The 14127-nt window shown below is 42.6% G+C and overlaps 1 protein-coding gene across 7 annotated transcripts in view; it reads left to right on the top strand.

Moving 5' to 3' along the window:
- MCM10 (minichromosome maintenance 10 replication initiation factor) overlaps positions 1-14127 on the top strand; it is a 108504-nt gene that overhangs the window by 6329 nt on the left and 88048 nt on the right. For all 7 annotated transcript variants that reach the window (XM_053894618.1, XM_053894622.1, XM_053894620.1 and 4 more), the window contains exons 4-11: positions 615-719; positions 1220-1357; positions 4001-4172; positions 5794-5959; positions 7964-8131; positions 9295-9411; positions 11913-12112; positions 13430-13530. In XM_053894618.1, the coding sequence (XP_053750593.1) occupies positions 615-719; positions 1220-1357; positions 4001-4172; positions 5794-5959; positions 7964-8131; positions 9295-9411; positions 11913-12112; positions 13430-13530 (1167 nt within the window). The remainder of the gene's footprint in view (positions 1-614; positions 720-1219; positions 1358-4000; positions 4173-5793; positions 5960-7963; positions 8132-9294; positions 9412-11912; positions 12113-13429; positions 13531-14127) is intronic.

Raw genomic sequence — 14127 nt, 5'->3', positions numbered from 1 at the left:
CATTTCAGCATGCAGAGGCCAGCTGTAATTTAGTCCCTCCCAGAATGGCTCTAACGTCTTTCGTGCCTGTTACAGAAAAATCTTACCCAGAGACTCCTCTGCATGGGGAGCCAGGGACAAGATGGCAGGCTTCTCCACATTAGTTTTGGGCAGGAGACCATTTCTGAACAGAAGCTTTGTGGAGTGCCCTTTTCTTATTCGTGGCATTGTCTCTTATATATTCTGAAATTATAATAAAATTCAGTGGTTTGCTGTTTCTTCTAATGCAAGAACCAGCATTTATTATATTATGGTATTCAGTTTATGAAATACTAATCACTTTTCTTGATTCCTAAAAACTTGTTAACTGGGGATATGTATCTGTGATATTTGTCAGTAGAACAAATTCATGACTAGCTTAGGTATTAGAGACTTGATTACTGAAAATACAAAGTTTATTTCTCTAAGGGACCTCTTAGTGCAAAAGTTAATGGTGAGTTCTCAGTATGTGATTATATTGTGGCTCTTGGCATTTCAGGGTGAGGGAGTAGACACCAAAAGTAATTCCAGCATTTTTGCCATGTATGATATTTCTTCTGCTCTGGGTCTTAAGTCAATATACTTTTCTTTCCTAGATGAATTAAAGAAGTTGCAAGAGCAGATGAAATCCTTACAAGAACAGCTAAAAATAGCAACAATTACACAGCCTGCAAGTCCAGCCCTTCTGCATAAATCTCCTGGTAATCAGACTGTAATTCTAGGAATAACGTGCATCTCTGTTAGTGAGAAATTATAGGGGCACCTGGGTGGCTCAGTGGGTAAAGCATGCACCTCTTGATTTCAGCTCAGGTCATGATCTTATGGGCTGTGAGTTTAAGCCCTGCATCAAGTTCTGCACTGACAGCGCTGAGCCTGCTTGGGATTCATATTTTCTCTCTCTCTCCCTCCCTCCCTCTCTCCCTCCCTCTCTCCCTCCCTCTCTCTCTCTCCCCCTCTCCCTCCCCCTCCCCCCTCCCCCCTCCCTCTCTCCCTCTTTCTTCCCCTTTCTCCCCCCCCCCCTTGCCCCTCCCCTGCTCGTGCTCGCACACATGCATACTTTCTCTCTTTTTCTCAAAAATAAATATTTAAAAGAGAGAAAGAAAAATTATAGCATTACTTCTGCATTCAGCTGCTGGTAAAATAGCCTTTGAGTTCCTTTCTAAATTTTCTTTGTTAATTTCTTTTCCTTTTAATAACATAGCTAAGTCCCCACGTCCCCCTCTGAAGGAGAAGAAAGTTCAAAGAATTCAGGAGTCAACGTGCTTCGCTGCAGAGCTTGATGTCCCTGCTCTACCGAAAACCAAGCGGGTGGCTCGGACTCCGAAGGTTTCACCTGCAGGTACAGTACTCAAGGCCTGCCTGGTTTTTCGCTACTCTGGCTCTGTTTAACATTTATTTATTTTTGAGACAGAGAGAGACAAAGCATGAATGGGGGAGGGTCAGGAAGAGGGAGACACAGAATCTGAAACAGGCCCCAGGCTCTGAGCTGTCAGCACAGAGCCCGACACGGGGCTCGAACTCACGGACCGCGAGATCATGACCTGAGCCGAAGTCGGCTGCTTAACCGACTGAGCCACCCAGGCGCCCCAGTCTGGCTCTGTTTAAAATTCAGTTCATCACTGTCATACCTGCAGGGGACAGCTGGGGGTCTGTCTTAACTGCCCATTGAGAAAAGTAAGTTTGTTTGGGATTGAGAGCCATATGCTCTGTTTTGTAATCTTCCTCTGCATCTTAAAGTGCCCAGAAAACCCTCAGGTGCAGAGTAGGTATTTACTAAAACAACGAATTAAATGTTTTTGAAGCTCTACAGTCCTGTAGTTGAATTGTAGCAAGTATAACCACTGGATTGAGTTCTTGTGCAATCCAGAGATTGAGTCTTCAGGCTTGTGAGTTCAAGGCACAGATTCCTTTTAATGGCCAGGTTTTATTTGAAGTGAAGTTGTATTAAAGCAGAGGGTCCATTCTTTAGAAAAGACTTCTTCGCCAGGAGTAGAGATGTATATTCAAACACCGTTCTAGTTCAGCCCACATATAAGCACGTAGAATTAAACTAAAAAATATTCATAAGTGCTATGTATTGATTTTATTGCACTGCCTCAGTTTGCACATGGTAATAATTCTTTGGAAGATCTCGGGGCTCCTGGGTGGCTCAGGCAGTTAAGCGTCCAGCTTCAGCTCAGGTCATGATCTCACGGTTTGTGAGTTCGAGCCTCACATCAGGCTCTCTGCTGTCAGCGCAGAGCCCACTTTAGATCCTCTGTCTCCCTCTCTCTGCCCCTCCCCTGCTCACATGTGCGCTCTCTGTCTCTCTTAAAAATAAACATTAGGGGTGCCTGGGTGGCTCAGTCTGTTGGGCATCCAACTTCGGCTCAGGTCATAATCTCACGGCTTGTGAGTTCAAGCCCTGCGTTGGGCTCTGTGCTGACAGCCCAGAGCCTGGAACCTGCTTCAGATTCTGTGCCTCCCTGTCTCTGTGTCCCTCCCCTGCTTGCACTCTGTCTCTCTCTCAGAAATAAAGATTAAAGAAAAAAAGTTAAAAAAAAATAAACATTAAAAAATATTTAATTAGAGAAAGACAAATATCACATGACTTTACTCATGAGGAATTTAAGATACAAAACAGATGAACATAAGAGAAGGACAATAAAAATAATATAAAAACAGGGAGGGGGACAAAACATAAGAGACTCTTAAGTATAGAGAACAAACAGGGTTACTAGAGGGGTTTTAGGAGGGGGGATGGGCTAAATGGGTAAGGGGCACTAAGGAATCTACTCCTGAAATCATTGTTGCACTATATGTGAACTAACATGGATGTAAATTAAAAAATAAAATAAAATTCAAAGAAGTATATTTAAATATTAAAAAAAATAATTCTTTGGAAGATCTAAGACAGAATGGTCTGGATAACATAGCTCAGAGTAAGCAGCATGCTATTCACACGTATATTCAAAAAGGCCCTTTAGAACAGCAGTGGCATATGACTCTGTAGTAGGGAATAGCAGCCCTGCACGTTCATATTTATTTAACAAAAATTATGTATTCCTTGTATCCGCTTCTGAATGGCATCCATCCCTTTAGGATCTTTAACATTACTATGTCATTAGGCAGTGTCCAAAGTTCAGTTTTGAGGGCGTGGGGCATGGGCATGCTTTCTAGAGATTCTCAAGTTCTTGGGTTGCCCTGCTTCCTAGCTTGGGAGCGGTGATCCAAAGTCTTTTGAGGGTAAACAACACAGTCTTATTTAAGAGAGAGTGAAATTGTATTAAGGAAAAATATCCAGGTTTTCTGACCTTCAGGAACATTATCAAATGCTTCTAAAATAAGAATAGTAACCACATCAGGGATGTTTAATGCAAGCAAGTCAGTAGAATACCCTGGTCCCCCTAGATCCGCCTGCCCCACCCTGTAAATAAAATGAAATGGAACCAAATGGAATGAGATGAAACCAGAAACAAAAGGGAGTTAACTTCGCATTTTCTTCAGGTAGAAAGTTGATCTGTACACAAATCACTAATCATTGGTCCCTGAAGGAGGGCTCTTACTCCCTTATGCAATCTACCACAGTGCTCTGTGTATAGGGAATGCTCAATGTCATTGCACAAAGGAACTCTGTTTCAGAGCTGCACTGTAATATAGCCACCACTAGCCACGTGTGACTATTTACATTTATATTAGTTTAAGTAAAATTAGACATTCATTTCTTTAGAAGCACTAATCAATTTTAAGTACTTATGGCCACATGTGGCTTGTGGCCACCATACCAGACAGCATGGGTATAAAACATTTCCATGGTCTCAGGAAGTTCTTTCAGACTGCACTGCAGAGATTTGGAGGGTAGTACAGAAATGGTCTTGTGGGCTTCCTTTGTTCTCTCAAAATTTGGTTATTGCATATTGATTTAAAAAGAATTCTATAAAAACAAATTTTGTAGGGGTTAGTGTGATTTTCCTTTCACTTAATTTTTATGTTAATTTTTTAGAGCCCAAAAGTTCGTCTTCAGGGACGACAAGTACACTTTCCCAACCACTCCGAACTACTCCTGGAAACAAACCTAGTGGGTTGACCAGAGATCACAGCGCAGGGACCCCCAGGAGTTCTGGAGAACCGCAGACCGTGATCTGTGTGGAAGCCTTCTCGGGCCTGAGACTCAGGTCAGTACCTGTAAAGGCCTCTCACTCTGTTCTCATGCCCCACTAGATGCCTTGTCCTCCTTCCCGAGGACTGAGCCTTCTACAAACCATGTATTTGTACAGCAGATCCACTTAACACCAACAGCTCTTGAACTTGGCAAAACTTGGCAGTAAAACTAACCATAACGTACAGTACAGTTGGCATGTGAAATATTTAAAGAAGACTTTTTCATGTTTACATGGTGAGTAAAAGGTAATGCATCTGTAAAAAGGAAATGGGCAAATAAATAATAGTGTACGTAATCAGAAACAGTGATAGAGACTGTTTTTAAATACATAAAGGTGTTCACAGTTTAACCAGGATCGTAGTATCTTGTAATTAGTGTTAAGAAAAATACCTGTGCTCTTTTTCTTTCTAATAACTTTCAAGGCACGTTTATGTCCTTTGCTTCGGTTGTGTGGGGAGATTAAGATTCTCTGTTAAAATAGGAATAAATCCCAGGATCAGTTCAGTTCAGAGCCTGGACTTTTAAGTCTTCTGTGCCCCCCATCACTAGTCCATTGCAGCTCCACAAACACTTCTGTCGAAGCCCAGGGCAGGGCAATAATCCTTACGCTGACACCAGATTGCTTTTAGTACAGTCCATCTGAGTAGCTAGGTGCTATCCTAGAACACCTAACCCTTGTCAGTCTCAACTAAAACTGCTAAGATCTTAAATTACACGTTACTGAGCGGTGGCTGGGAGGCAGGTAGGTGCCACCACACCGTAGATGTGTATTTAAAGACTCCATACTCTCCAAAATCGGAAGAAAGTACTCAAGTGTTTTAATGACACCTGGGACATGTGGGATGGAATACAGTAAAAGCTGTGGTTCTCACTGAGGGCGCTGCAAGGTTTTTTCCAAGGTATACGTCTCCCTACCGAGATGATCCTGTCCACTGCAACAGGTTCTTGGTTGAAATCCCCCACAGATGAAGATGTTGTGAGTGTGAGTGCGCTGTGCCCGTAAATTGAAGTGGGTAGACAAAGTCAGAACCACTCAGCCAGAGCTCCTGAGTGGGCTGCAGATTTAGGGGATCACACAGTTGTTGGAGTCTCATTAGGAATAAGAATATATTAATCGAAGCCTTGGTTTATTGTTCTCTGAAAATGTTGATGAAATTTAAATATCTTATTTTGTAATCTCAACTTATGATTTTGTATTAAACTCAGAGATCACTTTTAAAAGAATATTGTAACATACATTATAATGTATAAGAAAAAGAGTGTATGATCTTTCTTGTTTTCTATATAAGCTCCACTTCTCTATCGAAGGAAGCACAAACCTAGCTTTAAGAATTATCTTATTTTTATTGATCTGCCATAAAAATCTTTGCCTTGGGGGCGCCTGGCTGGCTCAGTTGGAAGAGCAAGCGACTCTCGATTTTGGGGTCGTGAGTTGGAGCCCTGTGTCACACATGGTGCCTACTTAAAAAAACAAACCATCTTTGCTTTGCCCATACTACATAACTAAACCTCCCTGAGAGCCGAGACTTCAGAGAAGATCTCCGTCCATAACATCTCTTCTTACCAAACTGCTACAGTGCCAGGGAATCTCTTATTAGAATAATAATCTAATAATTGCTGGTGTCTTGACCCAGGCGGCCTCGAGTGTCCTCCACAGAGATGAACAAGAAAATGATTGGCCGAAAACTGATCAGACTTTCTCAGCTCAAGGAAAAGATGGCAAGTGAGAAGCTGGAAGAAATAGACTGGGTGACTTTTGGGGTTATATTGAAGAAAATCACTCCACAGAGTTGTAATAGTGTAAGCATCTTACTGATTTCTTAGCTGCTCAATCACAAACTAACAGTGGGGACTCATGTTCTTGATTTTTCTAGCCCAAGCCCATCAGTATTTCATTTTGAAATAGCTGCTCATAAGTTCCCAGATTGCCTCACCTTTGTTGGGATTGCTGTCTGAGAGGGGTGTATGTGGAGAATGCCCTACTTATAGAAGATCTGGTTGTAGAGGGTCCTTGGCCTTCTCATTGTATTGTTTTTGCTGCATCTCACTTGTCATTGTTTTTGTGGTACATGTGGGTTGCCCCAGTGACGGTGTCCTCCTGCTTATGGAGCAGAGGCTGAGCACAGACTCTCTGGACAGCCTGACTGGAAGTAAGAGGGCAACTGCAGAAATTCTGAAATTGCCGTCCTTGTGAGCACAGTGAATATTACAAGAAATCTAACAAGTTCTAAAATCGCAGTTGACTGAGGCATAACAAGAAGATTATCTTGTGGCATGGCGAGTCACAAGATCTGGGTTCTAAGCCTCATTCTCCCTTTAACTATGTGGACTTAGGTTTACCTTTAATCTTTGAGGACTTCCATGTGCTTATTTTTTAGAGGAAGGAACTGGCTTTTGATTCTATCAGAATTCTCTTCCACCTCTCAAAATACTATGATCATGGTCATTACTGATTTCTTTCCTTAATTGAGATTTTGGACAACCTTGGATTTTTCTACAAGGCCTGGCCTCCTCGACAATGAGTTGACTTTCAGATTAGTGAGTCCTTCTCTAGCCCTATTACTGTCGAGTTGAACGTGAACACGTCTGGTTCATTTGATTAGGTTCTGAATTGTGTCATAAGTGGCTATGATGACATTGAAAGGCATTGTACAAATCCATGGGAAAATAGAACACTCAAATCCAGTCAGTGGCTCACCATAACCTATAACCACACCCACTCTGGGTTGCCTCTGTGAAATAGCTTGATTGTGTATTGAAATTATTTTGTTTTAAAAAAAAAAATCTGAAAGTGGAAGTTGTTACAGTCAGCATTTTGAGTTACATTTCTTCAGATACATGATAATGCTTTTGAAATTTGACCATTCAACATAGCCAGTTGTCATTAAATGAGGCTTTTGTTTTTCTTCTAAACTAGGCAAAGATTTTAATAGCATAGAGCTGATACTTCCTTATTAATGTTAATAGTATCATCAGTGATAAAAGATCCTCTAAATTTATATCAGTAAGTTATTAAATGGTAGTGCCACTACTTCCAGTGGTCCTTTTCACACTGTGTGTGTAGTTAGAAAGGCGGTACTATCCCATTGAGTACTTAGACCTGAGAACTAGAGGCTTCACTAACACATGGGCCATTGGCTTGCCTGACTTCACCTTCATTTCTAAAATGAGAACAGCAGGGGCACCTGGGTGGCTCAGTCAGTTAAGCATCTGACATCAACTCAGGTCATGATCTCACAGTTCATGAGTTCAAGCCCTGTGTCAGGCTCTGTGCTGATAGCTCAGATTCTGGAGCCTTCTTCAGATTCTGTGTCTCCCTCTTCCTCTGTACCTCCCCTGCTCATGCTCTATCTCTCTCTCTCGAAAATAAACATTTAAAAAAAAAATGAAAGAGAGGTAATAAATACTAAAGCCTAGAGAGAGGATTAATTTATAATTAGCAGACATTCTCAAGATTATATATTCAGGATGGATATATTTATATATTTTTCCACAATAGAGCACTTATACATGGAGACAGTATAGCCCATTGTGCAAAACTTAGTAAAAATAAGGGGCGCCTGGATGGTTCAGTCAGTTGAGCTTCCGACTTCGGCTCAGGTCATGATCTCGTGCCCCGGGGGTTTGAGCCCAGCATCGGGCTCTGTGCTGACAGCTCGGAGCCTGATGCCTACTTGGCGGATTCTGCGTCTCCCTCTCTCTCTGCCCCTCCCCCCACTCGTGTTCTGTCTCTCAAAAATAAATAGAACGTTAAAATTTTTCAAAAAATTTTTTGGTAAAAATAAGAATAAATATTTGTTCCAGGGGAAAACATTTAGTATCTGGCGACTGAATGATCTCCGTGACCTGACGCGGTACGTGTCGTTGTTCTTGTTTGGAGAAGTTCACAAACAACTCTGGAAGACTGAACAGGGTACTGTCATAGGGTTGCTCAACGCGAACCCCATGAAGCCCAGGGATGGTTCTGAGGAGGTAAAAATCTGTTTCCATGGTTTTCTTTCTTTGTTGTTTTGTTTTTGTTTTTTTTTTTGGTCTTTGCAGCTTAGCCAAGTTTTAGGAGAAACATTTTGTGACTGGTCCACTCCTGCATATTGAGTCATACTTTTATGTTCCACTCATCTGGTTTTTTGTTCTTTACCCACCAATATTCTGAATTTCTACCTACTCTTAAGTGTTTCATAATTTAAATCTTATCTTTCCACATTAGTTTCAAGATTCCTGGAGTGTTTTTGAATTATTATGTTCAGATCTCCTTAGATCTCTCCCATAGATTTCAGTGGCTGCATCAAGAGGGTAGGATTTTATAGGGGAGGGGACTTGGCTCCATTCATTAGTACAGCTGTAGCTGCAGCTCAGAATCAGTGAGGTCATCTTCTCAAGCAGCAGGAGAGCAAACCGAGATCTCCTGTGAACAGGAGCAGACCTTCTCTCCACCTGACCGACAAGAAGCATCATTTTGTTGTTACTACATATTATCTTTAATATAATACCAGAGAGTGAGAGGCAAAGTTACTTCTTTCCTTTCACCAGAGAATGGCAACAAATCTTCATCTGTTGGTTCAGAAGTATTTGGCTACAAGTAACAAAAACTTCCCTACCATTTCTTTTAATGGTAAACAGTGGGGTTTGTTTTTCTCACATAATAAATAAGGCAATGTAGTGATGTCAGTCAGTGTCTGTGAGCCTCTCAGCCTTCTCCTCTTGGTCCCTGGATGGCTTTGAAGTTCTCGCCCTCACATCACCTTTGAAGGCAGGAAGCGAACCAGCCCCACTCCGTCTGCTTTTGTCCGGAACTCCTGCCTCAGTCTCTTGTACGGAACGTAGTCACATGACCATCACTAGTGCAGGGCATGCTGGGAAAATAAACAGGATCCATCATCTAAGGCTGAGCGTTGGCTAGCCCACAAGAAATCCGGATTCTGCAGCAAAGATGGAGGTAATGGCTACTGCATAGAGAACTGAACGTGTCTTCTCTACCTCCCATGCCTACAGCTGTTTTTTCGGGTCCTTGGTTCCAATTCCTATAGACTGCTAGCGCCTTGCTAACTGCCACCAACCAGCCTCTTACTCATTCTTGCTGATGAAAGGCCATGCCTTTGTCCACTTTTAAGTCCCGGCCTGTGTCTTCTCTGCAGGTGTGTTTGTCTGTTGATCATCCTCAGAAGATCTTAATCATGGGTGAAGCTCTTGACCTGGGAACCTGTAAAGCAAAGAAGAAGAATGGACAGCCGTGTACACAGACTGTTAATTTGGTTGGTTTCAGTTCTGTTGGGGTGGTTTCTGCTAAAGACAGGAGCTAATAGGAGTAGATTGTAGATAGCGTAGCAGTAACGACCAACTTGGAACTGAGTTTCCTACGTAACAGGAAGCACCAAAGTAAGACAATTCAGTGTGTGCCTAATAACTGCCAGTTGAAAAAACTAAGGATGCGGGAAGGATTGAACTGTTAGGAAGGAAAGTGCTCTTTTATTGCCAACTGACTAGGAGGTATGAGGAAGGCGGAATTGTAGTTGCCCTCAATTCTGAGTAGTGCCAGAGATCAAACACTATGATAAAATACACTAAAAACCTTATTTTAGTCTGTTAACTCCAACATTTATTTTCTTAGAGCATTTTTCCCCAATGTTTGTTTATTTAAAAATTTTTTTAATGTTTATTTATTTTTGAGAGAGAGAAAGAGAGACACAGAATCTGAAGCAGGCTCCACGCTCCGAGCTGTCAGCACAGAGCCCGATGTGGGGCCTGAACCCATGAATTGCGAGATGACATGAGCCGAAGTCAGATGCTTGACCGACTGAGCCACCCAGGCGCCCCATGTTTGTTTATTTTGAGAAAGAACGTGTGTGCAAGCAGGGGAGAGGGGCAAGAGAGAGAGTCCCAAGCATGGAGCCCAACACGGGGCTTGATCTCATGACCTGAGCTGAAATCAAGAGTTGGATGCCTAACCAACTGAGCCCTCCAGGCACCCTGTATTTTTTTAGAGCTTTTAAAAAAATAGTAACTATGATAATTTGAGATATAATTCACATACCATGCAATTCACCCTTTCAAAGTGGACAGTTGAGTAGTTGTAATACTGAGTTGTGCAACCATCAGCACTATGTGATTTCAGAACATTTTCGGTACTGTTCCCCCTCCCAGAAAAAAAAAAAACAAAACCATACTAATTAGCAGTCAGTCCCCATTACCCTCTTCCCTCAGTCCCTGGTAAGCACTACTCTACTTTGTCTCTCTGGATTTGCCTCTTCTGGACATTTTACTAATAGAATTATACAATATGCCTTTTGTGTCTAGCTTCTTTTACTTAGCATCATGTTTCCAGGATTCATTCATGTTGTAGCAGGTGTCACTGCCTCATTCTCTTTTTGTGGTTGGATAATACTGCATCGTGTGGATATATCAGTTTTGTTTATTCATCATTCAGTGGGGCGTGTTAGGAATACTGCAGCTATAAGCATTCATGTAGCAGTTACTGTGCAGGTGTATGTTTTCAGTTTCCTTGGGTATATACCTGGAATTTCTGCGTCGAATGGTAACCCCTGTGTTTCGGCTTTTGAGGAACTGCCAGACTGGTTTCCAAGGTGGCTTTTACATTCTCACCAGCAGAGAGGAGGGCTGCATTTTCTCCACGTCCCAATCAGCACCTGTCTTTATTGGTCTCTGATGACAGCCATCCCGTGGGGGTGAATTGGGGCTACTTAGAGCTCTCTGAAAGGACTAAATGCCAAGTTTCATCTCCGTTAGTTGCCTCATTCCTGCCTAACAGATCACCTGCTGAGCAGGGAATAGCAGGAGGTAAGGAGTTGGAAAAAGAGGTCTCAGAGTGAAGTGTCTTACAGATCTCCACATAGGAACACAATCATTAAAACCCCACTGTCCCCACACCTAAGGACTCACCCTGTAGAACGTTAGCACATTGCTTTCCTTTTTTTTCCTTCGTTGAAGGAGTAGCATTAGTCCAAGAGGCAGCCAGAGGCATAGAAAAATTTCACTCGATGCTGATGTTGGTGTATTCTTGTATCAGTGCATATTGAGGTAGAATTCACGCAATCTGCAGTTAACCATTTTACAATGTACACTTTGGTGATACCCATCATGTTTACTCTTGTGCAACCAGCCGCTCTCTAGTTTCAGAACCTTTTCATTCCCCACAGAAACACCCCATACTCATTAAGGAACCTCTTCCCTACCCCCTCACCTCCATCTACTGGTAATATGGCTTCTTGTGTCTGACTTCTTTCACTTAGCATAATGTTCTTGAGGTTCATTCTAGAAGCTAATGTTCCTTCCATTTTAGAAAGAGGGCATATGGGGTGAACAGTATCACTTTTTCTTTCATGTGACTAGAGCTTTTAAGTGTAATTCCAGTAAGTCTGTGTATACCTCCCCTTTAGGAATGGGCTTGGAGGTCAAAGGGGGGATTCTGCACCTAGAATAGTGCCCCACAAAGGTGCCTGTGGGGGGCACTCAGTCGGTTAAGTGTCTGACTCTTGGTTTCGGCTCAGGTCATGATTTCCTGGTTTCATGAGTTCAAGCCCCGCATTGGGCTCTGCGCTGGCAGCGCAGAGCCTGTTTGGGGTTCTCTCTCTGCCCCTCCTCCACTTGTGTTCTTTCTGTCTCTCAAAATACATAAACAGACTTCAAAAAAAAAAGAGTAATGCCCCTCGAAGCTGAGCAAAAGGACCAGTGTTTATTGATGCTGTCCCCCCCATGTGTGTCCCTAATCCTGATGCCGCTGCTCTGCCCTTTGCAGAACGACTGTGAGTACTGTCAGTACCACATCCAGACCCAGTACAAGAAGCTCAGCGCCAGGCGAGCTGACCTGCAGTCAACCTTCTCCGGAGGACGAATTCCAAAGAAGTTTGCCCGCAAAGGCACCGGCCTGAGAGAACGGCTGTGTCAGGATGGTTTTTACTACGGAGGAGTTTCTTCTGCATCGTACGCAGCCTCCATGTAAGACATTCTCCAGGGCGTCTTTTGCGACAGGGATCTTGCTTGTCTCCTTAGAAGAATCCCAGTGGTTGTCCTGTTCTGTAATAGTCCTGGGAGACTTGGACAGCCTTTATCTTTCATAGCTCACTGCCCGGAACAGGGTAGACGAGGACCTCCTTTATGCCCAGGTAGAGAGGAGAACACGGGGCAAGAAATTAGTCGTGTCATGATGGTCTTTACCTCGGAGCCCACGCTTCTCCTTTGGCTTCTGATGTCATAGTGCAACTTTGTCAGGGGCGATTGTATGGCTGCTGGAACTATGTTAATCATAGTGTTGGCCTCCTTTAAGTCATTTCCCTCATGACTTTTACCGTGAGCTCGTAAACCTCTTGGAATCCACATTTAACTCCGTGAATCAGTAGCAGTCAAGCCTTAGGAGTGGAGTGCTGCCAAGGCAAACATCCACAGCCTCCCTTCTGGGGAGCACAGGCCCTCCATAGAGTCCCTAAACTAGGTGATCAATGGCACTGTCACAGTATTGTAGGAAGCACGTATGAGGACAGGTGGGGACCTGGCACAAGGGAGCTACCGTTGGTCCAAGAACAAAACAGATTTTCTTCCCAGTCTAATGGAAATTGGGCAAGAGGACTCTCACGTCCTGCCTAGCTTATCACATCAAGCACGTTTTTAAGATTTAAAATAATTTCTGTATTTTTCCAAACTGCAAAAAGCAATACCGCTGTGTTATAAAAAATGTGTGCATACAGCACAGCCCAAAGGAGCCCCATATGTATAAATTTCTAGTAATTTCTAGTAATATAAAATGAGATCAAAATGGACCTATACTTAGTAACTTTTTTCCCTACATAAAACAATTAACCCTTTCCTTATCAAATATACACTTACAGCATTATTTTTAGTGGCTACTTAGTATGCTTTTAGGTGACTCTCTGACAACACGGTTCCCTGTGGATAAACATTAATGGAGTTTCCAACTTTTAACATTACAAACAATATTTTATCCCGCTAAGATCCTGAGTTTTTGCATAGTCCTCAATCATTTTAAGATTAATTCCCAGACTGCTTGATGAAAGTATTGGCGTATTGTTTATTTCTTTTGCCATGTTGCTTGTCCAGAAAGACCTCACCCAGAGTTGCAGATTGCCTGATGTAATGCATTCACCTGCTGCACTGTAGGACCACAGTATTAGGAAAGTTGCCTTAGTTCTGTGACAAACTTCCGGCAGCTTGTAATAAATGAACACAGCTGTGCCCTTACCTCATCAAAACATTGAAGTGTCATGACTTACCTTTTGGGGGTGACCCTTGTCATTTCAGTGCAGCTGCTGTTGCTCCTAAAAAGAAGATTCAAACCACTCTGACTAATATGGTCGTCAAGGGGACAGACTTGATCATTCAGGAAGCCCAACAAAAGCTTGGTAACTTGCTTTCTCGATGCTGTATTTCTTTCTGCAGTTTAAATATCTCGTCTTTAGGATTGAAAATGGTCTTGGCCCATACCCTAAGTTAAAAATATTCCCTCATCACTGTACTGAGTGATGTGGCCTAAGCCAAAGGAATCAGGCTTGGCTGGTAGCATCTTAAAAAAAAAGCAGCATATTATCGTGGCTGAGTCTTTGCTTGGTATGCTTTGTAAATTTTCTTGATGTGTCTGGTCTAACTCCTAATGTCCAGCATTAGAATCTGTAGTATCCGGTTCCCGCTCAAACCCATCAGTTACCTTTTCATTAAAACAAGTCTAAGTCAAAGAATGGCACCTCTGCCCTTCTCACTTGGGGCTTTGTTCCTAACAGTGGTGAGGGCCCAGCACAGACCATACCCATCGTGCACGTGCCAGATGTTATGTATGAAATGAGCCCACAGACACCGGTGTTCTAATCATCACTAGAAATAAGATGTATCTGTTCTGTCCTCAAAGTCCTACTAGTCTCATATTAGAGACTAAGGATTCTTTTTTCTTTTGGCCTTCCACCTACTTCATTTACAAACAACTGAGTTGTGAATCTGGAGCTTAA

Source organism: Panthera pardus, unplaced genomic scaffold, assembly GCF_024362965.1.
Source record: "Panthera pardus isolate Hobbes unplaced genomic scaffold, ASM2436296v1 HiC_scaffold_6, whole genome shotgun sequence".
In the NCBI taxonomy this organism is placed as follows: Eukaryota; Metazoa; Chordata; class Mammalia; order Carnivora; family Felidae; genus Panthera; species Panthera pardus.
The sequence above is the reverse complement of the archived record's forward strand: the minus strand, read 5'-3'. Positions and strand labels throughout refer to the sequence as shown.